Raw genomic sequence first — 25,101 nt, forward strand, 5'->3', positions numbered from 1 at the left:
CTTACAAACGGACAGTATATAATTTGTTCAACAGGGACAATGCCGCAATCAATATAATTTCTGGAGCCGCTCCTTTGCCAGCCTCCACTCGGCCCCAACTCTCAACCAGGATTAATTTCCTGCTGCCATCCGTCCATCACCATGACAACCCAAGGCAGTCATACTGACTAATGGCACTACCTATCCAGGTCATGACAGTCATTTTGGTGAAGAAAAGGTCTTGGCTTCTAGCACCTGGTTGAACCCGTAATGCTGGCAGGACAAATTGGCTGTGTAATGTTTGGGTAATGACACCTAGAGCTGTTTTTCATCTCCTGTCTATCATGTGTCACATCACATGTTATGCTTCTTCTCTGTTGAATGGCAGTGTTATTAGGATCAACTGAATCTTCATATTTTTTTGCATCAGCTAAGATGAAAGACATTGTTATTATTTCTCCTTTAATTAAAATAATTGTAAACATTTTCTGACACTAGCTATCTTTTCATCCAATTGGTGACAGACTTTCATGTGAATATTCTAAAATCTGCAAAAAGACAATATGCACATTTTCCCACCAGTGGTGTGTTTCCACCAAACTGACTTGTTGCAGATAAAATTCAGTGGCTGTGCGGGTACACTAGTCTACATGATGAGATTATTATGGATAAGAGTGAGAATATTTTTATTTGTCAAACGGCAGTCAAGCATCAATCATCATGTCACCAGAATAAGACCCTCGATATTTATTGGAAAGGAGCATCAAGATCACTGTGTACTTTCACCACCCTGTGAAGTTCATCATAACTTATTTAATCTGTAGCCTAATAAACTGCATTGTCACGTACGTTAAGAGACGGGTCGGACCAAGGTGCAGCGTGAAAGGCGTACATGTTTATTTAACTAATAAACACACAACACAGTAACCAAAATAACAAACTTAACCGTGACGGTCCAAAGGGCTAACACACAAGCCTAAACAGGAACACAACAAGATCCCACAACACAGGCAGGAAAACTGGCTGCCTAAGTATGATCCCCAATCAGAGACAACCGCCTCTGATTGGGAACCACACCCGGCCAAACATAGAAATACAAACCTAGAATATTCACACCCTGACCAAACTAGCTAGAGTTCTATAGGCCAGGGTGTGACAGTACCCCCCCCAAAGGTGCGGACTCCGGCCGCACAAACCTGACTGAATAGGGGAGGGTCCGGGTGGGCTTCCAGCCTCGGTGGCGGCTCCGGCCGGACCAGGCACCGGTGGAACGGGCACGGGCCGTGCCGGACTGGCGACGCGCACCACTGGCTTGGTGCGTGGAGCAGGAACAGGCCGGGCCGGACTGGCGACGCGCACCACTGGCTTGGTGCGAGGAGCAGGAACAGGCCGGCCGGACTGGCGACGCGCACCACCGGCTTGGTGCGAGGAGCAGGAATAGGCCGGGCCGGACTGGCGACGCGCACCACTGGCTTGGTGCGAGGAGCAGGAACAGGCCGGGCCGGACTGGGAACACGCACCACTGGCTTGGTGCGAGGAGCAGGAACAGTCCGGGCCGGACTGGGAACACGCACCACTGGCTTGGTGCGAGGAGCAGGAACAGGCCGGGCCGAACTGGGAACACGCACCACTGGCTTGGTGCGAGGAGCAGGAACAGGCCGGGCCGGACTGGGAACACGCACCACTGGCTTGGTGCGGGGAGCAGGTAAGGGGCGTACCGGACTGGGAACCGGTGCTGGAGGTCTATGACTGTCTCCGTCCTTTACACTCTGCGCCCCGTCCTCCTCCAGTGAGGACTCCTCCTTGAGCCCCCACGAGTGCAGTGGTTGGGGCTCCTCTCTGTCGCTCCCCGACCACCCTTTTAGCCCCCCCCAAAAAAATTATTGGGGCTGTCTCTCCTTCTCCACCCTGATCCCTTTCAGGGCCTCCATCTGCCTTGCCAGATCCTCTCTTATCTCCCGCCAAGTCCATACTCTCTGCTCCTCCTGGGCACGCTGCTTGGTCCATTGGTGGTGGGATCTTCTGTCACGTACGTTAAGAGACGGGTCGGACCAAGGTGCAGCGTGAAAGGCGTACATGTTTATTTAACTAATAAACACATGACACAGTAACCAAAATAACAAACTTAACCGTGACGGTCCAAAGGGCTAACACACAAGCCTAAACAGGAACACAACAAGATCCCACAACACAGGCAGGAAAACTGGCTGCCTAAGTATGATCCCCTATCAGAGACAACGAGCGACAGCTGCCTCTGATTGGGAACCACACCCGGCCAAACATAGAAATACAAACCTAGAATATTCACACCCTGACCAAACTAGCTAGAGTTCTATAGGCCAGGGCGTGACATGCATGCTTTTCTGAGTTGTAGTGGGAGGACAACACACCATATCATCGCGTGACTCGAAGTTTACTTCGATATGATGTTTTTTATGTCAATATTTGCTCATGAAGGCATTTCCACTGCCATTTCTCGCATAATTAATTTTACAGACACAAAAAGATCCCACCATGTTGAACAAACAAATGATCTGTCGCCATTTATAAAATTGTACCGAAACTTCCTGTTTCCATCACAGCTGTCTTTATTTTTGTTATTCTGTATGACTTTACTCGCATAAAAACTGTGGATGGAAACATGGTTACTGTGATAATAATAGCTGTCAACATGTGACTAACAGCTTGCTAGTAGGCTTATCCCAGCTACTTATGAATAACTACAACTTGTAATTGCAATACATGTCTGTAGCAACAGCTAGTGGTGATGATTGTTGTGGTGATCTGTACGTTGTCATGTATAGTCAGGGAGTCCGGGAAACCTACTGAAAACAAGTACATTATTGAAAGTTCAACAGCTCATCTTGATGACCATGTTTATAATCTTTATATTATCTTTCTTTACACCTTCATATTAATAATTACTGTTTGTCATATTGAAACGTTACCCTGGCCTCCTGTAGTGAGATGAATTGGGGGGGGAATGTAGGAGTTCTTTGAAGCTGGGTAAGGAGAGGGCTAGTGTGTTTGACATGGTACGGTAGCAGGAAGTTTGAGGGAATTCAAAAGGAGCTCTCCTGAACCTCAGGCCCTTATAGTTCAAAGCTCCAACCCTTCTCTTTGCTGAAGAATTCCCTAAAAGTCACATGGGAAGGTGGTTCTAATGGTTCTGGATCCCAGCAGGGTTGACTGCACTCCCCTAGGCCCTCCAATATGAGCCTGAGCCGCTGCCTCCACTACAGAGCTCTGCTTAAACCAGACTAACTATGATAATCCAACCAGAGACAGGACAGTAATACACGCAGCCTGATCACACACTTAAAAGTGATAATTGACACAACAGTGCCTATAGTGACTAAAACGGAAGACTCTGTCAAAAGATTATGCTAGGCTGGGGATGTTCATAATTATTCACCAGCTATGAAATTGTACATTAAAAGCCCTCAACTGACACAATGGAACTTCCTGCTCTTATCCATTTCAATGGAACGGTGATGATATCCTACAATTTTCATGATGGTGAAGGACTAAATAGTCATAGTGAATGCCATTTCATAGCCATTATCAGTTGCTTCCGTCACTTAATAGACACTTAAGTGTCTGAAGACCTTTGCAGTTCTTGCACAATCATTTTTAAAAGCCTTTTACCATTCTGCCCAAGCTTATAGTCCTCAGATTGTTCTAGTGCAAAACAACGTTTAATTGTCTCCTGGTTCTGTGTCAAATATTGTGCTCTGTATTCAGAACCAATGGACTAATCAAAAAGAGATATTTCAGAAGAGGGAATACCTGAGAAAGCCATTGAAGCAGACTTTCAAGGGATTGCAAGACAGAGAAAGATCAAGACAAATCCAGCTAACAGCCAAGGGACTCTTAGCTGTTGAGAATGGATCAGACATCGAACAACAGCTCTACTGATGGATTTTGTAGAGGTTAATGGTAATCGTCTTTAAGAATGTAATGTTCTTAACAGAACCTTAAAACCCCTTGTTTTTTCACTGACTAATTGTAATCCTAAATTGTACAACGTGACGATGGGAGTCGACAGTTCGTGAAACCGTTATCATGAAAGGAAAGCAACACAGATGTAGACACAAAGAGATGCAAAAACCTGTCGGTCCAATTCCCAAAAGGTTCCTGATGAATAAGCACAAACACATTCTTCTAAAAAACCCACCAAAGGGAATTTTGCTTCGAGAGACATTATTGTGAAAGTATAGATGCTTCATAAACCCGCCGTTTGATAGATATCGCAGGCACCATTAAGATCTGAATGAGGTTGTCGTTTCAGCAGCCAGCATGCAGTATTAATCAAAAAGGGCCTTTAATTAAAGCATCTCGTCTGACGGAGACAATGACAAGTTGACATTGAGGAGTTATGGAAGGGTGGCATCCGTCTTGATCTGATTTCAAAGCATAGCCCCATAAAACACACAGCTGTTTCATCCCAGAGCTCTGCGCTCTTAAAATATCAGAGTAATTCCCTGTGTTTTGGTGTAAGAGAATGCCAAGCTGTCTCCGAGAATCATTGTTTCACACACTTGAACACATGCATTCGTGTGCACATCCTCTCACATGCACATGCGAGAACATTTGAAAGGCACTCTCTCTCACACCACACTCACTGGTGCATGTGTGGCAATTAATGGCGAAGTGCACTGGTGCCCATTGGTTTGATTGCTTAACAGCATCACGGTACAGTTGACATTGGACTTGATTAGGTGTGGAGACGACATGAGATGTGCAGTCACTATCTATTCAATGAATGTAAAGACATTTGTCTCTTCACCAAATACATTTATAAAAAGTGAATGTTTAGGAAGTGCAGAGATTCCCACTGCATTTATGTCTGGCCACCCAAGATATAAATATATATTACCAAAGCAAGAAAGTTGGTGAAAAAATATGTATTCAACTCTACCAAGTTGAAGTGTTCTAATTTGTATGTAAAGGGTTATCTTACATATCAAGAATTCTAATAACCAAGGACCAGAAATTTGATTTTGTTATGTAACGTAATCAAGTTCCCACTTACTCATCATGTACATAACTTGAAGGGATAACAACCACTGTAACCAACTGTATATCTTCATTAAACCTCGAGGCAGTACAATGAGCCAATCAATATCTTTGCTAATCTACGTTTGACCCCACAAGGTGAACTCATGAAGATAGAGGCATTTCCATAGTTTCAAGATTTTATGGAGCTCAAATTAGATGTTTTGATAATTTACATTAATATGCAATTTGGTTGAAAGGGCTGCTACAGCATGTTACATACAATATTGTAAAAACAATGGATTTGTGTAAAGCTTATCTCAAATTAACTCAAAAGTCCAATAGACATATAGACTAGTAGAAATACATAAAACCTTTCTTAACTTTAAACCATTGAACGTGTAGTGTTGTTCCTAACATAGGATATTGCTAGACAATAGACCATTACAGGGTCCCCATAGCAGATCAATGTTTCAGACTTTTCACCCACAGCTCACACTATGTTTCTAGACAATAGACAATAGACCATTACAGGGTCACCAAAGCAGATCAATGTTTCAGACGTTTCACCCACAGCTCACACTATGTTTCTAGACAATAGACCATTACAGGGTCACCAAAGCAGATCAATGTTTCAGACGTTTCACCCATAGCTCACACTATGTTTCTAGACAATAGACCATTACAGGGTCACCATAGCAGATCAATGTTTCAGATGTTTCACCCACAGCTCACACTATGTTTCTAGACAATAGACCATTACAGGGTCACCATAGCAGATCAATGTTTCAGACGTTTCACCCACAGCTCTCACTATGCAATCATTATTACAGTGTCTGAAAAGTAACTTTAAAGGGTTTTGGATTTTGGGTTTTAAGATGGTTAAATGGTTGTCATTGGGTGAGTTTTGGGGAATTTGAAACTGAACAAAAGTGTCTGTGCCAATTTAAAACATGTCGGTAACCCTCCTTCCCCTTGAAGATTAACACACAATCACATGTATTACACCCTGCTGTGAATATTCCCTCCTGGAACTTCTAACATTGATTGTTGTCTTTTAACAATGCTATTACCCATCTAAACAATGGAACAGCTACTGGCATTTAATAGATTATTTTTACATGAAAAGTTTGACTATGTTGATATAACACATAATGTGTCTCAGTACACACAGTATTATAACAATATCTACATAGGTAATAACCCTGGAATAGGACACTGTCACGTCAACTGTTGCCTGCCCTTCCCATAGGCCCCGAGTCCGTAATGAATTCTACAGCTGAGAAATAATTCCTGTACAAAATCATTTCTATATGACACGCATACATTTCCTCAGCCTTGCGGAGGCGACGTAGGGCTTGTTTGTCAGCTGCTGGAGGTTTGCTTCGTGTTGACAGGTGTGCAGCGAGAGGCAAAGGCACACTGACAGGGACAACATTTGCATAACCACTAAAAGAGACAGCCTCACTGAAACAATGCATGATGTCCTTCAAACAAAGTTGTTATTTTTGGTCTTCACTCTTGTCATATTATTTTAGCACAGTCCATGTTGCTGGCCTTAACTTGTCATAATGTTTCTGGGTCTTTCTGCAGGGTAGAAACCATTAGCATACCATTAGGTGACCATTAGGACATCCAGCATGCAACAAGGATTGTGCCAAAATCCAAATTCATATCCCGCTGTTTACCCTATCAAAAGCATGCTGTTAATGCAGACGACGTAGTTCAAAAAAAGTCCTGACTTTTTAAATTATCTCAAAGATTGCCCTAACCCCCATAAAACCCACCTCCATTTGGAATTTACTGGAGCAAATCAGAAATGTCAGCATTGTAGGTTTACCTCTTAGCGTTGAAGATGGATAGATAATCACGACGTGTCATTCCGGGGGCCAATTACACAGCTTTGTGTGAAATTGGAAAACCTGTTCTCTGAGCGCTCTAATGGATGTTCTGGTCATTAGTTATTTGAGAGTCTTTTCGGGCTGTAATCAAACGTGAAACATCCGGTTAAGCACCCATAAAGAAACAGCTGCCTCTATAAATGACCTTCTGGGTTAAAGAACCCAACATTCAGCCAGTTGGTGTTTGCCACAATTATAAATGTGTGTTTCAATAAAAAACTCTGATTTCTTGATGCGACGGCATCTCATGCATTTGATGTGGATTTTAGGTTGCATTTACTTTTCTTGGTTTGTCAGATGGCCATGGCTTTATACAGAACACAATCACCAGGCTATTGCAGGCAGCTCCCCCACAAGATTGTAACAACCCAATGCAATGCCAGGCAGGTGTACTATACATTTTTTTGTTTTACATTCAGGTGTTCTCATATGTGCTTACAGTCTCTTTTTGTTTCCCTTTTAACAGGAGACCAACTGTCCAGTCAACAAGGCCCGCCTCCTCTACCACCAGCTCCTCCCCCTCACCACAAACAACACCCGTCCATTACGTCGTTGAGCCGCGGCTCGCTGGCCAATCAGCGGAGCCCAAGCCCTCCCCCCTCGGCTGGCCTAGCGGCCGATTTGCAGAGCGCAGCAGAATGTGTCCAGCTGCAGGACAGCTGGGTCCTGGGCAGCAATGTGGCCCTGGAGAGCAGGTGAGTGACCCACAATGCATCTGGGGGTTTGTGACAGTTTGTGACATCCAGTACAACTGGGGATATGATGACCCACTGCACCTCTGGGGAATGACTCATCTGCAAGAACAGTATTCCCAATGAAAAGCATCAAACCTATGTTAAAGGGACATTTTAAAAAATGTCAACGCCATATTCCACTCATCTACAGCACTACCCCAACATCAACATATGTGAAAATGGCACGTTTCTAGGTTTTGTGGTAAAAAAGATAGAGGAAGATAAGTGTTTCCAATGACATCATTAACCAATTAGTAGACAATTAGTAGGCAATTAGTAGACAATTAGTAGGCAATGCCTGCTCACAATTGGTCAAAATCACATGATGCACACCGATGATGTAATTGGAAACACTTATCTTCCTTTATCTTTTTTACTACAAAACATAGAAATGTACCATATTTTACATATGTTGAAGTTGGGGTGGTGCTGGAGATGATGAATATGTAGGTGAAAAATTGTGAAGTTTCCCTTTAAGCGAAGAAAGAGGTTGGTTTGTTACAATCTGAGCATACATTTCTCTATGCATCTTCTGGTGCATGTCAGTGGAACTGTTGGTCTCCTTGTAATGGGTAGCCCTTTCCTGCAGTCAAATGACTAGTGGCCTCATGGGTGGAATTTTATTAATATTTTGTCATAATTTCATAATTAATTCACTTTCTTTTTTCTTTTTTTTTACAGTCGGAATCTGGTGATTCTATGTCAAACGGTTTTGTTATATTTCAGTCTTCTGTGATGTACAGTGAGGGAAAAAAGTATTTGATCCCCTGCTGATTTGGTACGTTTGCCCACTGACAAAGACATGATCAGTCTATAATTTTAATGGTAGGTTTATTTGAACAGTGAGAGACAGAATAACAACAACAAAATCCAGAAAAATGCATGTCAAAAATGTTATACATGTATTTGCATTTTAATGAGGGAAATAAGTATTTGACCCCTCTGCAAAACATGACTTAGTACTTGGTGGCAAAACCCTTGTTGGCAATCACAGAGGACAGACGTTTCTTGTAGTTGGCCACCAGGTTTGAGCACATCTCAGGAGGGATTTTGTCCCACTCCTCTTTGCAGATCTTCTCCAAGTCATTAAGGTTTCGAGCCTGACGTTTGGCAACTCGAACCTTCAGCTCCCTCCACAGATTTTCTATGGGATTAAGGTCTGGAGACTGGCTAGGTCACTCCAGGACCTTAATGTGCTTCTTCTTGAGCCACTCCTTTGTTGCCTTGGCCGTGTGTTTTGGGTCATTGTCATACTGGAATACCCATCCACGACCCATTTTCAATGCCCTGGCTGAGGGAAGGAGGTTCTCACCCAAGATTTGACGGTACATGGCCCCGTCCATCGTCCCTTTGATGCAGTGAAGTTGTCCTGTCCCCTTAGCAGAAAAACACCCCCAAAGCATAATGTTTCCACCTCCATGTTTGACGGTGGGGATGGTGTTCTTGGGGTCATAGGCAGCATTCATCCTCCTCCAAACACGGCGAGTTGAGTTGATGGCAAAGAGCTCGATTTTGGTCTCATCTGACCACAACACTTTCACCCAGTTCTCCTCTGAATCATTCAGATGTTGGCAAACTTCAGCTTTCTTGAGCAGGGGGACCTTGCGGGCGCTGCAGGATTTCAGTCCTTCACGGCGTAGTGTGTTACCAATTGTTTTCTTGGTGACTATGGTCCCAGCTGCCTTGAGATCATTGACAAGATCCTCCCGTGTAGTTCTGGGCTGATTCCTCACCATTCTCATGATCATTTCAACTCCACGAGGTGAGATCTTGCATGGAGCCCCAGGCCGAGGGGCTTTTTTGTGTTTCTTCCATTTGTGAATAATCGCACCAATTGTTGTCACCTTCTCACCAAGCTGCTTGGCGATGGTCTTGTAGCCCATTCCAGCCTTGTGTAGGTCTACAATCTTGTCCCTGACATCCTTGGAGAGCTCTTTGGTCTTGGCCATGGTGGAGAGTTTGGATTCTGATTGATTGATTGCTTCTGTGGACAGGTGTCTTTTATACAGGTAACAAGCTGAGATAAGGAGCACTCCCTTTAAGAGTGTGCTCCTAATCTCAGCTCGTTACCTGTATAAAAGTCACATGGGAGCCAGAAATCTTTCTGATTGAGAGAGGGTCAAATACTTATTTCCCTCATTAAAATGCAAATCAATTTATAACATTTTTAACATGCGTTTTTCTGGATTTTTTTGTTGTTATTCTGTCTCTCACTGTTCAAATAAACCTACCATTAAAATTATAGACTGATCATGTCTTTGTCAGTGGGCAAATGTACAAAATCAGCAGGGGATCAAATACTTTTTTCCCTCACTGTATATAAAGTGTAATATTGGGATGCAAACTAAAAATGTAATACATTTCAACTCTATATCTGACATGGTACAGGTGTCTTCTTTTTTTAAAGCCCATAACCGTGTGAGGTGTATACTTTGGTTTCAAAGTAGATTTGTTGAAGACTACCGAGAAACACTGTTTGACCCTGATTTAGCCCACTGCAGTAAAAGTCTGTTGTATAGGGTCAAGCTATTTCTCAAAGAAACCAAAAGGACAATGTACATTGCATGAATAAATAATTGTATATCTGTCACAAATACAATCTGACCTCTGGACATAATCCCTTCAACTAATGCACTATCACCAATTACTAATGATCCATAGTTTATCAATAATAAGAGATGGTTAGAGGGCCTCTGCTAGGACTTTGCCTCATCAGTTCAGTTAATTAATTTAGAGCACCAGCAAACGTTTGAGGTGAAAGGAAATATGACCTGGAGATGGATCATTCGCAACATTTGATATGATCCAAAGCAGTTTGGCATAATGGTAATGGAAGAGCACAGGTTTCCAGAGGCTTGCCAGCCTGAATTCAAATTGATATAACTTACAAGAAGGCACTACAGTCTAAATAGATTATTTTTTCAGTTTAAGATGCCCTGCACAGGAAGCTACTTTGTCATAAGAGCCTTTGTCTAGCATTTCCCCCACGAGAAAAAACATCAGTGTTATTTCTTTCCAAACCATAAAGGGGTTTCAAAATGTCCATACCATTCTAGGAAAGTATATTACGTTCTACTTCAAATTGACACAAGTGGATGAATCCATTCCAGCCTGATGTTTCCCTGGCTCAGAGTACTCTTACACATCCTAGATAAATGTGGGCCTTGTCATTTTTCTTTAGCAGCATGCAGTAAGAAGCTATCATGATAGGACCAAATCAATTGGGTTATGTAGCATTAGTTCTTCCAAGACACATAATTGAATACAAACATCGCTGTAACCTTGACTGCCTTGCTGGTATTGACAAAACAATATGTACACACCTATCATCACCCCGGTGTAGAAATTACTATATGCAGCATACTCTACTCTAAAGTGCCTCACTGTGGGAGGGAACCAGGCGTCATGGTAACCTCAGTGGGCTGATGGGAGGGCCTTAGCTATGCGTATAACTATGCTTCTCCAGTAAACTACTAGGTTGTTCAATGCAAACAAGAGCACCAGATAACATGTATTAGGCATTCAGCATTCTGGTTTTGGTTCAGTCAACTGCCAAAGAGATGCCTACAGAAATCATATCACATATTTTCTCTGTTCAACTCATAGTGATAACTAATGCAATGGGACAAAAAAGGCTCAGGGGTTTTATAATTTGCATGCATTTAGAACCTGCCTCCTACTACCAACTATCCCATAACTTTAGCATGGCTTACGGTATAGAACAACCACAATGATTGACCACATTAGCTAATGTTATGGGATAACATTAGCCCATTAAAGCAGCAATCAGCAGTTGAAACAATAACAAAGCGTTTCCCCGCCCCTGTTTTGATTAAAAGCTGAGGGATGGTTCTGGAGAAATGTAACCGCTCTCAAATTCATAGACAAAGCTATAGATGCAAGGACTGACCATACATGATATCACAATTATAGTTTTAACCATGTTTTGAGGCTAAATAGTGTTTGTGTACATTTACTTTGTTTAGAAACATTGGAGTTAAACAAGCTTATATTTTGGGTTCTGATGGGGTACGACAGTTAAACTAAACTCATGAGGCATTTAATGGGTGAATATCAATAATTTATAAGTCCAAGAATGGATGTAGCAACTGCAGATTGCCCCTTTACGAATGTGGTCTTCAAAGCATTTGCATTCTAATTTGGCCCCATTCCATCTTACTTTCATAACGAACAGTTCTTTTAACTTTTTGAAAAGCTGCATCCAATTACTAATGTGTTTATCCAAGAGGGAACGTATGGGCTCCATTGTTTTGTTTTTTATTAGACTCCCATTTCACATTGTGTTAAGTCTCTCTCTCTTTCTCGATATATATTCTCAATGCATTAGTAATTAGGGTTAATTGAGAGCTGTTTGTCTGTGTTGTCAAATGACTATCATTACCTGAAATGCCTAATTTACTGGTCACTTCTGTGTATTTATTTTAGTCATGTTCCAATATTGAGCGCACAAAGCAGACATGCATAACTATTCGAAACAGCTGATGTTTTATGATATCAGCTGTCACCTGCTTCCTTCCATTTTTACACATCAATGTTATATTTCAGTATCCCTGCTTTGTATTCAATTTGTTGATATTTTTAGGGATTCAACAACCTCAGTCCATAACAGGTAGTGAAATACTCAGACTCTCAAGCAAAAATACTCACCTAAGAAAAATTTGCAAATTAATTGACTTTACACAAAACTAGCAAAATATGGAAGAGTTTTAGGCTTTGAGCTGCCATTTGAATTATATCTAATTACTACTTTCAAAGTCATGAATGCAGTTTTCCTAACCGAAGAGATATTCTTCAGAAATTATTACACTCAAGCTTTTGTTCCAATCCATGCTGAGAACACTCCAGCTCTTCGATTTAAAGTGCTCAATTAGTTGCCAATATAACCCTGTTATTACCTCCTCTGTTCTGGACTGTTCTCTACCACCATGGATAGATTCACATCTTATAAGTGTGTGGAGGGCTTTCAATCAACCACTCAGGTTCCACTTTTTAACACTTGGCTCTATAGAAATACAGATATCTTCAATTAGCGTTATATAAAGGTGCTACTGAATTCCATTACTGTGTGAATTGCTATTGGCCTCGAGAGGAAAGTCGCCCGTGCACTTTGCCAGGTCATTATCCTTTAAATGTGGTGCACTCCCAGATTAGTTTTAAAAGTTAACCAAATGTGTGAAATAATATCTTTATACCAGATATACTATAAGTTCTCAATAAGGTGCAGTTAGGCTGTCTCATACGTCCTGTGGAATCCAGTTAAACTCTCTGTCACACATATTCAATAAAGAGCAGTTGAAACGGCTATTATGACACAGCTTCAACATTTGCGGTTCCACACGCTACTGTTAGAAATGGTCTGTCGACCATCATCAGATTCACCTGTCAGGGGAGTCTGCTCGTAAAAAGAAATTATGTCTGGAGTCTAAAATCATGCAACGATAGAATGTCAGGATGGGTGCCACACTCCTGAAATAATAGAGAATAGGTCTCTGTCTTCCATGGGAAATTAAGATAATTATTCTTCTAGATAATGTTTTAGAAACCTATGAAAATAATTTGCGTACATGGACTGCATTAGTAAATACTTAATAAGATTGTGGTGTTTTTATATGATTATCATTAAAAAACAACAACAGATCATCCGTCTCTCATTTTGTGCCGTGATGCATAAATCCCCCAAGTGCTCAAAAGCTAAACTCTTTCATGTCTCAAAGTGAATCAAACGAAATGACTTGGTTATGTGCAGCAGCCCGGGCGCAGCGGGGAAGCATCTCAAAATGGCGCCACTCTGATCTCTGCATGCACCATGGCCCAGAAACACCAGGGGGCTGCCCCCTGAATTATCGTCACACAGATGGGTGCTGCTGCACTAGGCTAGCACCTGCTACCAGGTCCCCTGCAGAGAGGGCCGGTGGTTCCATGGGATAGTGGGGGGAGAAGAAGAAGGGAGAAAGAGTGCAAAAGAGAGAAGGGGAGAGAGAAAAAAGAGAGAGAGAGGAAGGGAGAGATACTGAAAGGAAGAGAGAAAAATAGTGAGAGGGACAGTGAGAGAGAAAGGGAGAGAGAGAGATGGACTTAGTTGCCCGCCACATCGGGAGACTGTCTTGGTCACGGATTAAAGAGCCGCATTATTCCACCGTTTCACCTTGAAATGCTAATGCTAACAATACGATGGCTAATAGGCAGATTACACAGTCAAAGGGTGTTTGTGCTCATTGTTTCTGATGTACAGAGGGGCTTAGCCCAGGTCCAAATCCACCCACTGTATGTTTTGTCTTTTGTCCTCTTCAAGTGTTTCAAATGTCAAACTGATGACGAGGAAGTGAGTTGAGCAAAGGAACCCGACTCTGGCTATTCATTTTGTGTGACGGTCATTTCAAAGAAATGTACACGCTCATGCACACACACACACACACACACACACACACACACACACACACACACACACACACACACACACACACACACACATCAATAGAGCTGCCAGGATTAGCATAGTGATGTGCTTCATTGCATCACACTCCTTCTAATTGATTACAGATGATCATCCTGTGTGTATAGCCGCAGACGTTTATCCCGCCACTGTGTTTGGTAATCATTTCCAAAAGCATTTAATTTGACCCGCCACTGTTAGCAGGCAGTCTGTTAGCCAGGTTAATATTCAGAACACAATACTGCTCGTTTTTCAACATTTTGCCATTTTATTCAACAGCAAATGTGTGCCAAAAGGCAGCTTTGTGTTACAGTGGATTTTAGTGACCTAACGTATAATTTTCACAGTACAAATGCTTTATATTCTGCAGATGAGTAGTGGGACTTTATATTCAATAATTCAGATTGTGAACTAACCTTTTGATTGGGAACTAACTTTTTGATTGTGAACTAACCTTTTGGCCATTTCATTCAATATCAACTATGTGTGAAATGGCATCATTTGTTGCATTCTCTCTCGTAAATAGGCCCCAGTATTCACCGTATGCTCATTCTCGTAGCCAAGCAGCTCGTAAATAGGCCCTAGTATTCACCGTATGCTCAAATCAATATCACTGCACAAATCCCTACTGAACTACCTCAGAAATAGGTATACCGCCAACCCTTTTCTCTGACCAATCAGTGACATGAATCCATCAATCATCTACCTGGAAGAAAAGAAAAACAGACATATTGCAGATCACTAAGCTCATAATACACTTGACCTCGAACTTTTCACACAAGCTGCTGAATACACCATACAGCCTGTCAGATCTGTGAACAGCCCTGTTCAGATACCACACTCTTCAATCTCAGAGACATGCTGTAATCTTTCACAGAGAGAGACTGATACTATCCATGACTGTGCTTGTCAATTGGGGCTTAGAAATGCCAGACAATCCATATTAGACATTTGTCCTTTTAGAGAACCATTGATCAGATGCTTTAACAAAACACATGGCTGTGGCAAGGGTGTGGCAATTTGAGTGTTGGCATGGAACGTGACACAGTTAACTAGCTTCATAAATCAGTTAGCAGATGCTTTTATCAAAAGGAACTTACAGAACTGTCAATGTGACAGTGGCATGTTGTAACGTGGAGGTAAGGATGGAGAAGTAGAATGATGGCTTTATAAACTCATGGCTTTATTTATGTATCAAACCCCAAATAGCACCAACAGGCTAGTGGAACAGCAGAAAGATTCTTAGCAACAGTTAGTGGAGGGCCAATCCCATAGCCTGGCACACACTTCATGCCCACAGGTGCCGGATCAACCACCTCAGCAAAACATATGAACACAAACCCTGATGCAACAAACCAAGAACCAACCTCATAGGTACAATGGTTAACGAGATAATGCAACATAAAGAACAGAAACTGTAATTACCCACGATTCCCTAGGACACTAGCTACAATATTAAGGGAATTGAACCCTCAACGCTGGTGTTGTCAGCATCTTGCTCTAACCCACTGAGCCAGTTGAACCCTTGTTATTTCTACTGTTAGCAGTATTGACAACCAGGGGCTGTAAAAGTGTAATTACAGAGAGAACACTTCAAATGGTAAGTCTGTCAGATTTTACTAGGTCCAACCTGCACACTTTTAGCCATTAATCCGTAAGTGGTAGCAAAAGAGGCATCAAGGCTTAATTTATCTACTTCAGAGATTTCCACGTGGGTTTAAAAAGTTAAGTGGCAAAGCCAGAGTAGCGCTTGTGATTAAACCTCCTTAATTACCCCAGGTATAATGGCCTATTAGTCGGTCCCTGTAGTTAAAGGGCAAGTGGGAGATGATTGTTTTTATGAGGTACTTTTAGTTTCACCTTTTACAATGTCAGGGTTAGTACTGAGGCCTATCATATTGTATATACAATTCACATTGGAGAATGATGATACAGTGCCTTCGGAAAGTATTCAGACCCCTTGACTTTTTCCACATTTTCTTACATTATAGCCTTATTCTAAAATGGATTTAAAAAAGAATAATCCTCAGCCGTCTACACACAATACACCATAATAACAAAGCAAAAACAGGTTTGTAGAAATTTTTGCAAATGTATTCAGACCCTTTGCTATGAGACTCGGAATTGAGCTCCATTGATTATCCTTGAGATGTTTCTACAACTTGATTGGAGTCCACATGTGGTAAATTCAATTTATTGGACATGATTTGGAAAGGCACACACCTGTCTATATAAGGTCCCACAGTTGACAGTGGTCTAAGGCACTGCATCGCAGTGCTAGCTGTGCCACTAGAGATCCTGGTTCGAATCCAGGCTCTGTCGTAGCCGGCCGCGAACGGGAGACCCATGGGGCGGCGCACAATTGGCCCAGCGTCGTCCAGGGTAGGGGAGGGAATGGCCAGCAGGGATGTAGCTCAATTGGTAGAGCATGGCGTTTGCAACGCCAGGGTTGTGGGTTCGATTCCCACGGGGGGCCAGTATGAAAAAATAATAATGTATGCACTCACTAAAAATGTAAGTCGCTCTGGATAAGAGCGTCTGCTAAATGACTGTAAATGTAAATGTAAATATCAGAGCAGAAACCAAGCCATGAGGTCGAAGGAATTGTCTGTAGAGCTCCAAGACAGGATTGTGTTGAGGCACAGATCTGGGGAAGGGTACCAAAACATTCTGCAGCATTGAAGGTCCCCAAGAACACAGTGGCCTCCATTATTCTTAAATGGAAGAAGTTTGGAACCACCAAGACTCTTCCTAGAGCTGGCCGCCCGGCCAAACTGAGCAGTCAGGGGGAGAAAGGCCCTGGTCAGGGAGGTGACCAAAAACCCGATGGGTCACTCTGCTCTAGAGTTCCTCTGTGGATATGGGAGAACCTTCCAGAAGGACAACCATCTCTGCAGCACTCCACCAAACAGGCTTTTATGGTAGAGTGGCCAGACGGAAGCCACTCCTCAGTAAAAGGCACATGACAGCCCGCTTGGAGTTTGCCAAAAGGCACCTAAAGACTCTCAGACCATGAGAAACAAGATTCTCTGGTCTGATGAAATCAAGATTGAACTCTTTGGCCTGAATGCCAAGCATCACGTATGGAGGAAACCTGGCACCGTTCCTACGGTGAAGCATGGGGGTGGCAGCATCATGCTGTGGGGATGTTTTTCAGTAGCAGGGACTGGGAGACTAGTCAGGATTGAGGCAAAAATGAATGGAACAAAGTACAGGGAGATCCTTGATGAAATCCTGCTCCAGAGCTCTCAGGACCTCAGACTGGGGTGAAGGTTCACCTTCCAACATGACAATGACCCTAAGCACACAGCCAAGACAACGCAGGAGTGGCTTCGGGACAAGTCTCTGAATGTCCTTGAGTGGCCCAGCCAGAGCCCGGACTTGAACCCGATCGAACATCTCTGGAGAGATCAGAAAATAGCTGTGCAGCGACGCTCTCCATCCAACCTGACAGAACATGAGAAGATCTTCAGAGAAGAATGGGAGAAACTCCCCAAATACAGGTGTGCCAAGCTTGTAGCATCATACTCAAGAAGACTCAAGTCTGTAATCGCTGCCAAAGGTGCATCAACAAAGTACTGAGTAAAGGGTCTGAATACTTATGTCAATGTGTTATTTCATTTTTTTAAATGTTCTAAAAACCTGTTTTTGCTTTGTCAGTATGGGTTATTGTGTGTAGATTGATGAGGGGAAAAAACTATTTGATCTACTTTAGAATAAGGCTGTAACCTAACAAAATGTGTAAAAAGTCAAGGGGTCTGAATACTTTCCTAAGGCACTGTATGTCCATGGTTTCTCTTGCAAAAATATGTTGTTTCAATGAGATTATCCTGAATAAATAAAGGTTTAATGAGATTATCCTGAATAAATAAAGGTTTCATAGGAACATACAACCAAATAAATATGTATTTGTTTCTAATATGAATTTGTATTTTTCTGGTTTGTTTCCCCAGACACTTCCTCTTTAAGACGGGCACAGGAATAACCCCTTTCTTCAGCACGGCAACCCCAGGTTACACCATGGCAACTGGGGCGGTGTACTCCACCCCGGCACGTCCCCTACCCAGAAACACCCTCTCCAGAGGGGCTTTCAAGTTCAAGAAGTCGCCCAAGCACTGCTCCTGGAGGTGCACTGCCCTGAGTGCAGTGGGCGTGGCTGTCCTACTGTCAATCATCCTCTGCTACTGTATAGGTAACTATGGCCCATCTTTGTGACTATGGCCCCTCCTTGTAACTATGACCCCTCCTTGTGACTATGGCCCCTCCTTGTGACTGTGGCCCCTCCTTGTGACCGTGGCCCCTCCTTGTGACTATGGCCCCTCCTTGTGACTATGGCCCCTCCTTGTGACTTTGGCCCCTCCTTGTAACTATGGGCCGACCTTGTAACTATGGCCCCTCCTAATGACTATGGGCCCTCCTTGTGAGTATGTGCCGACCTTGTAACTGTGGCCCCTCCTTATGACTATGGGTCCTCCTTGTGACTATGGGCCCTCCTTGTAACTGTGGCCCCTGCTTGTGACTATGGGTCCTCCTTGTGACTATGGGCCCTCCTTGTAACTGTGGCCCCTGCTTGTGACTATGGGGCCTCCTTATTTATATTGTTGTAATAGTTTGTAGTTCACAATGACCCTCCCTCATTGCTCTACTTATACTCTATATACTGTGGTGTAAACAGACGACTAAGCAAGCCTTGAGCATTGCTCAGGTGTTGTAGAGGAGCCTTAGCACTCTTAACAACCACTCTCCAAAGATGAAGCTGTGGATAGAAAAGAGCGTAAGAGCTAGCTGTTGTAGATCCATGGACAACTACGGCACTACAACTAGGCCTTTCAAATATATTATCCTTGCAAATATAAATGGCTTGCCATTCAACTTAAGTGGTGAACCAGCCTTCAGTTCTCAGTAGAGACTTCACGACAGCACCCAACACACTAAAGTTACAACACTGGATATCTGTCAGCCTTCCCAGTCAATTAAACTAAACTATCTAATAGACAAGTTGACTAGACTGAATGGCTTTCAGTCAGCTTGAATCAGTGTTGACTGACCTGACGGCTTTCTAAACTGTGCTAAATGTGGATTGCTCTTTCAGTATCATCTTGCTGAGCAGATAGCAGACCTTAGAATATTATTCCACCTGTCGTTGTCATATGTCAGCCAGATACAGAGACATTTCACCCTACAGATCCCCGATGACACAGTTGTGTTTGAATCCGTGTCAGATCATGGCAGTTCCACTAACAAGGGCTCTGCATCATCCTGCTAACCGGATAGGAGGCCCACAGAACAGCATCATTGACATGACCCAGCCCCACAGAGTGACATCACTGACATGACCCAGCCCCACAGAGCAGCATCACTGACATGACCCAGCGCCACAGGAGCCCTGAAAGACAGACACAGTTGAAATCCCCCTCGACACCCTACAATGACACTGTCAGAAAGAAGAAAACGCCCAGCAACCTAGTCACATTAGGTTATCACAAGGTTGTCACTTGTCATGACTGACCTTCTCACAACCGATTTGCAACATTGTGACAACGTCATGGATTGATGAAGCATAGCCCCCAACAAAGGGAACTATCCTAAGAACTTGAAAGCCTTCTTCACCAAAGCGTTTTGAGAAGTGGCAACGAGAGAGGATGTGAGGAATCGAGAGATATAAAGACTTTCTGGTGCAACAAAATCTCTTCCAGGAAGTGCTTTCATCTCAACCAGGAAGCTACAGTAGGAACACAGGCTTTAGTTTAACGCATCAACCTTACCCATAGGACATAATTCCCCCTCAGAAGGGTTTTTACACTAACCTTTAGCAGCTTGACCACAGCGATAAAATGGATGGAGATTTATCGGTCCTTTCTGTCCTTCTGAGTCATACACACTCTTAATCTTGGGCTGTGTGACTTTCCCCTGAACTGCCATAGGATCCGTATGGTGCTGAAGGGAGGACAGGATAACATGCTCGTATAGAGATAAATATGTATGTGGAGAAATTATGCAATGGAAAAGAAGAGTGGCAGAGGGCCATTACAGTGCCATATTTTTGATTCATGATATCGTGCTCTGTCATTGCTTTTATATGATTTTACTGTGCATGTTTGGTGGGTTGTCTTGTTTCTGGATTTCGCGTGTACTGCTTGTGAGTGCGCCAATGTTTTTAAGGTGTGTGTGTTTGCGTTTGTGTGTGTCTGTGTGGTCTTGTGAGTGCATGAGTGTGTTTTCTGTGTGGAAGTTGTTTTGGTTGTGAGTGTGTGAGTTAAACAGATACAGGCCTTCTTTGCCAGTTGCCTCAGGTTGAGTTTTTCACCTTCCTCTCTTTCATCTGCAGCCAAAACACCTGCCAGGTGCAATGTCTTAAATAGCTTATGTATGCACTAGCACACTCCGCCTCTGCCAGCCCATAGATAAGAACACAGTCCCATACATACGTACAAGCACACATCATTCTGCCTTGGTCTCTCTCTCTGTCTCTCTCTGTCTCTCTCTGTCTCTGTCTCTCTCTGTCTCTCTCTGTCTCTCTCTGTCTCTCTCTCTCTCTCTCTCTCTCTCTCTCTCTCTCTCTCTCTCTCTCTCTCTCTCTCTCTCTCTCTCTCTCTCTCTCTCTCTCTCTCTCTCTCTCTCTCTCTCTCTCTCTCTCTCTCTCTCTGTCTCTCGCTCTCTCTGTCTCTTTCTCTCTGTCTCGCTCTCTCTCTCTGTATGTCTCTCTCCCTCTCCCCTCCCCCTCCCCCTCTCCCATTCTGTATTCTCTATGATTCCGCTGCATCCTTTGTGAGTTAGCAATGTTTTTTTCTGCAGTCAATACCCCATACCCTCCCCTGCCCGTTTGAAAAAAGTTCTGCCTTAGATCAAAACGCTGGGAAATCAGAGTTTTGCCTCCTCAGCACGGCTCCCCGGCTGGCGATCTTTGAAGGAGTATCGTTCTCTCACTGTGTTCATAGAAGACCCAGTTTCCCCAAACAACAAGACATGCAGCTTAATAGCATCCTATTCAGAGACAGAGGTTGGATGAAGAAAATGGCGGTTTGGTTAGTTATACAGGAGAACTAGAGAGTTTGAGGCTTGAAGCCACTTTGACCTTCTTTCTGACGCACACAAATACACACAGATACACTTGGGGTTTCCAGATGTTTCGATTTGGGCTGTCATTATGTTGCTGCCCGTAGTCTACCTCCTCCTGTCTGTTCGGTGACAATGTTTGGGTTTTTAAATAGAACGTCCTGCTGCGCTCTTTGATGCAGTGCTGTTTGTGTTAATGAACAGCGCTCCCCAAGAGACACAACAGCGTTCCTCCTCTCCTCAGTATTGATTGAGCTTGCTGTGTCTGGCCCCTGTTGGGATTTACAGTAGAGCACTTAGCCTACATGTGGCGCACCCATAATAAGGTAACCTAGTACAAAATAATTCCCACTCTTTAGTATTTTTCAGGCATGTTTCTTGAAGATATAGGGAAGGAAAGAGGGAAAGAAGGAGGGAAGTGAGTCATGACCACTTTCATGTGCTGAATGCAGGGGTGCTAACTGCCAGGCCACCACAGGCAAATTATGTATTGTCTGATCTCTTTTTCCTAGAAATGCTATCCAGCAGGTATTATGTTTCTTAATGTTTTGATCGATTGCCCTAACCCTAGCATATTCCACCGTTTTTGTTCACTTTACAGCAATGCACTTTTTCGGCCTCAACTGGCAACTTCAAGAAACAGAAAACAAACCGGCGTTTGAGAACGGAGGGGGGAAGGCTTTTCCCACTCAACCAAGCATAGTGACAGTACTCTCAGCTGACTATGGTAAGGACCTTAACAAACCTATACCATATTTATATAGCCCTTTACAGTGAGGGAAACAAGTATTTGATCCCCTGCTGATTTTGTACGTTTGCCCACTGACAAAGACATGATCAGTCTATAATTTTAATGGTAGGTTTATTTGAACAGTGAGAGACAGAATAACAACAAAAAAATCCAGACAATTGCATGTCAAAAATGTTATAAAAATTGATTTGCATTTTAATGAGGGAAATAAGTATTTCACCCCTCTGCAAAACATGACTTAGTACTTCGTGGCAAAACCCTTATTGGCAATCACAGAGGTCAGACGTTTCTTGTAGTTGGCCACCAGGTTTGCACACATCTCAGGAGGGATTTTGTCCCACTCCTCTTTGCAGATCTTCTCCAAGTCATTAAGGTTTCGAGCCTGATGTTTGGCAATTCGAACCTTCAGCTCCCTCCACAGATTTTCTATGGGATTAAGGTCTGGAGACTGGCTAGGCCACTCCAGGACCTTAATGTGCTTCTTCTTGAGCCACTCCTTTGTTGCCTTGGTCGTGAGTTTTGGGTCATTGTCATGCTGGAATACCCATCCACGACCCATTTTCAATGCCCTGGCTGAGGGAAGGAGGTTCTCACCCAATATTTGACGGTACATGGCCCTGTCCATCGTCCCTTTGATGCGGTGAAGTTGTCCTGTCCCTTTAGCAGAAAAACACCCCCAAAGCATAATGTTTCCACCTCCATGTTTGACGGTGGGGATGGTGTTCTTGGGGTCATAGGCAGCATTCCTCCTCCTCCAAACATTGCGAGTTGAGTTGATGGCAAAGAGGTCGATTTTGGTCTCATCTGACCACAACACTTTCACCCAGTTCTCCTCTGAATCATTCAGATGTTCATTGGCAAACTTCAGACGGGCCTGTATATGTGCTTTCTTGAGCAGGGGGACCTTGCGGGCGCTGCAGGATTTCAGTCCTTCACGGCGTAGTGTGTTATCAATTGTTTACTTGGTGACTATGGTCCCAGCTGCCTTGAGATCATTGACAAGATCCTCCTGTGTAGTTCTGGGCTGATTCCTCACCGTTCTCATGATCATTGCAACTCCACGAGGTGAGATCTTGCATGGAGCCCCAGGCTGAGGGAGATTGACAGTTCTTTTGTGTTTCTTCCATTTGCGAATAATCGCACCAACTGTTGTCACCTTCTCACCAAGCTGCTTGGCGATGGTCTTGTAGCCCATTCCAGCCTTGTGTAGGTCTACAGTCTTGTCCCTGACATCCTTGGAGAGCTCTTTGGTCTTGGCCATGGTGGAGAGTTTGGAATCTGATTGATTGATTGCTTCTGTGGACAGGTGTCTTTTATACAGGTAACAAGCTGAGATTAGGAGCACTCCCTTTAAGAGTGTGCTCCTAATCTCAGCTCGTTACCTGTATAAAAGACACCTGGGAGCCAGAAATCTTTCTGATTGAGAGGGGATCAAATACTTATTTCCCTCATTAAAATGCAAATCAATTTATAACATTTTTGACATGCGTTTTTCTGGATTTTTGTTGTTGTTATTCTGGCTCTCACTGTTCAAATAAACCTACCATTACAATTATAGACTGATCATTTCTTTGTCAGTGGGCAAACGTACAAAATCAGCAAGGGATCAACTACTTTTTTCCCTCACTGTACCTACTTCTTATATCTGTGGAGTACATTTGGGGAAGGAACACAACATATTTCTGATTATGTTTGTAGCCTTTAATTGCAGTGGATGCTTGTTTGTTTGTCCATTTTGCTTTGTGAATGTTATGTTATGCTCAGCACAAAAATGGTCCCATACTGTAGACTAGCCTATACTTTAGGTACCTTCTGAATTCTAATCGACAGAGTCCAAACAGCTTTATCACATTCAGCCTTTACCAAACAAAAACTCTGGAGGTCCCATTGTAAGAAAAACATTTATCCTAAGTGATTTCTGAAATAAATATCAGGCAAAAACGCTTTCAACATGGTATCACTTGGTGTACAGTAACTAGGGCATTTAGCGTTTCATGAGAGAATGACTCATGTTTAAGTGGGTTTCTTTGCTGCTAACCATTTAAAAGCATCACTTCCCTGTCCTGTTGGTTTGTTACTGTAACAGGTAAGGAATCAGCTAGTACATTTAGATCCTAGACATTTAGCAGTGAATCACCAGTACCACACAAAAGATAGAGAAATCAACGGTGAAGATCAAAAAGGCCCGCACACTCTTTAAGCTCCCAATTCACTGCTTTATTGACTACGTTACGATCCAAAATGGATCTTCGCCAGGTCAAAATATATATAATAATCAATGGTGAAACAATCTGTTCCAGTCTCATAATGGATCAATCAGCTAGGGTCTATTTGAGTGGGAATAAAGACATTTATATTATTAACTGTACCAGGAAATAGAAATACCTGGAACTACTGAAGCTGTCTGGTATTTCCATGTTTGACTGACCTAATGAGCAAGACTCATATCTATGAGGGCCCGGGATACATACTGGGCTGGACCTAATGAACAAGACTCATATCTACAGTATGAGGGCCAGGGATATAGACTGGGAGTCATGTGTCTGTATAATTAAGCAATAAGGCCCGAGGGGGTGTGGTATATGGACAATATACCACGGCTAAGGGCTGTTCTTATGTACGACGCAACGAGGAGTACCGCCCTTAGCCGTGGAATATTGGCCATACTGTATATCACAAACTCCCGAGGTGCCTTATTGCTATTATAAACTGTTTACCAACGTAATTAGAGCAGTAAAAATATGTGCTTTTTCATACCCGTGGTATACGGTCTGATATACCACGGCTGTCAGCCAATCAGCATTCAGGCCTCGAACCACCCAGTTTATAATTTTATTTAAATCAAGGTGATATTGAGAAATTGTATTATTTTGTCGAAAATGGGATCAATGCAGATGAGAACTGTACACAACTGTGGTAAGCTTGTATAGACCTCACAAAATGTCAATCTAGCTTCATCTCAGTGTTCTCGTTTTCCCCCCTCCAGGCAGAACTGGTGCGGTCCATCAGGAGAACAACTCCATTGACACCGGGCAAGTGGAAGTGGGCCGGAGGGTAGGTCAGGGAATACCGCCGGGGGTGTTCTGGCGCTCTCGGCTGGCTATGGAGCAGCCACGCTTCCTCAAGTTTAACATCTCTGTTCAGAAGAATGCACTGGTTGGGGCCTATGGGAGGAAGGGTCTGCCACCATCTCACACCCAGGTAAATGATACATCAGCTGGGTAGGAT

General features: G+C 43.2%; 1 protein-coding gene across 3 annotated transcripts in view; it reads left to right on the forward strand.

Moving 5' to 3' along the window:
• si:dkey-237h12.3 (teneurin-3) overlaps nucleotides 1-25,101 on the forward strand; it is a 183,076-nt gene that overhangs the window by 81,917 nt on the left and 76,058 nt on the right. For all 3 annotated transcript variants that reach the window (XM_041850551.2, XM_041850558.2, XM_041850567.2), the window contains exons 4-7: nucleotides 7,345-7,573; nucleotides 18,020-18,258; nucleotides 21,724-21,849; nucleotides 24,860-25,074. In XM_041850551.2, the coding sequence (XP_041706485.2) occupies nucleotides 7,345-7,573; nucleotides 18,020-18,258; nucleotides 21,724-21,849; nucleotides 24,860-25,074 (809 nt within the window). The remainder of the gene's footprint in view (nucleotides 1-7,344; nucleotides 7,574-18,019; nucleotides 18,259-21,723; nucleotides 21,850-24,859; nucleotides 25,075-25,101) is intronic.

The sequence above is a fragment of the Coregonus clupeaformis genome, chromosome 3, assembly GCF_020615455.1.
Source record: "Coregonus clupeaformis isolate EN_2021a chromosome 3, ASM2061545v1, whole genome shotgun sequence".
In the NCBI taxonomy this organism is placed as follows: domain Eukaryota; kingdom Metazoa; phylum Chordata; class Actinopteri; order Salmoniformes; family Salmonidae; genus Coregonus; species Coregonus clupeaformis.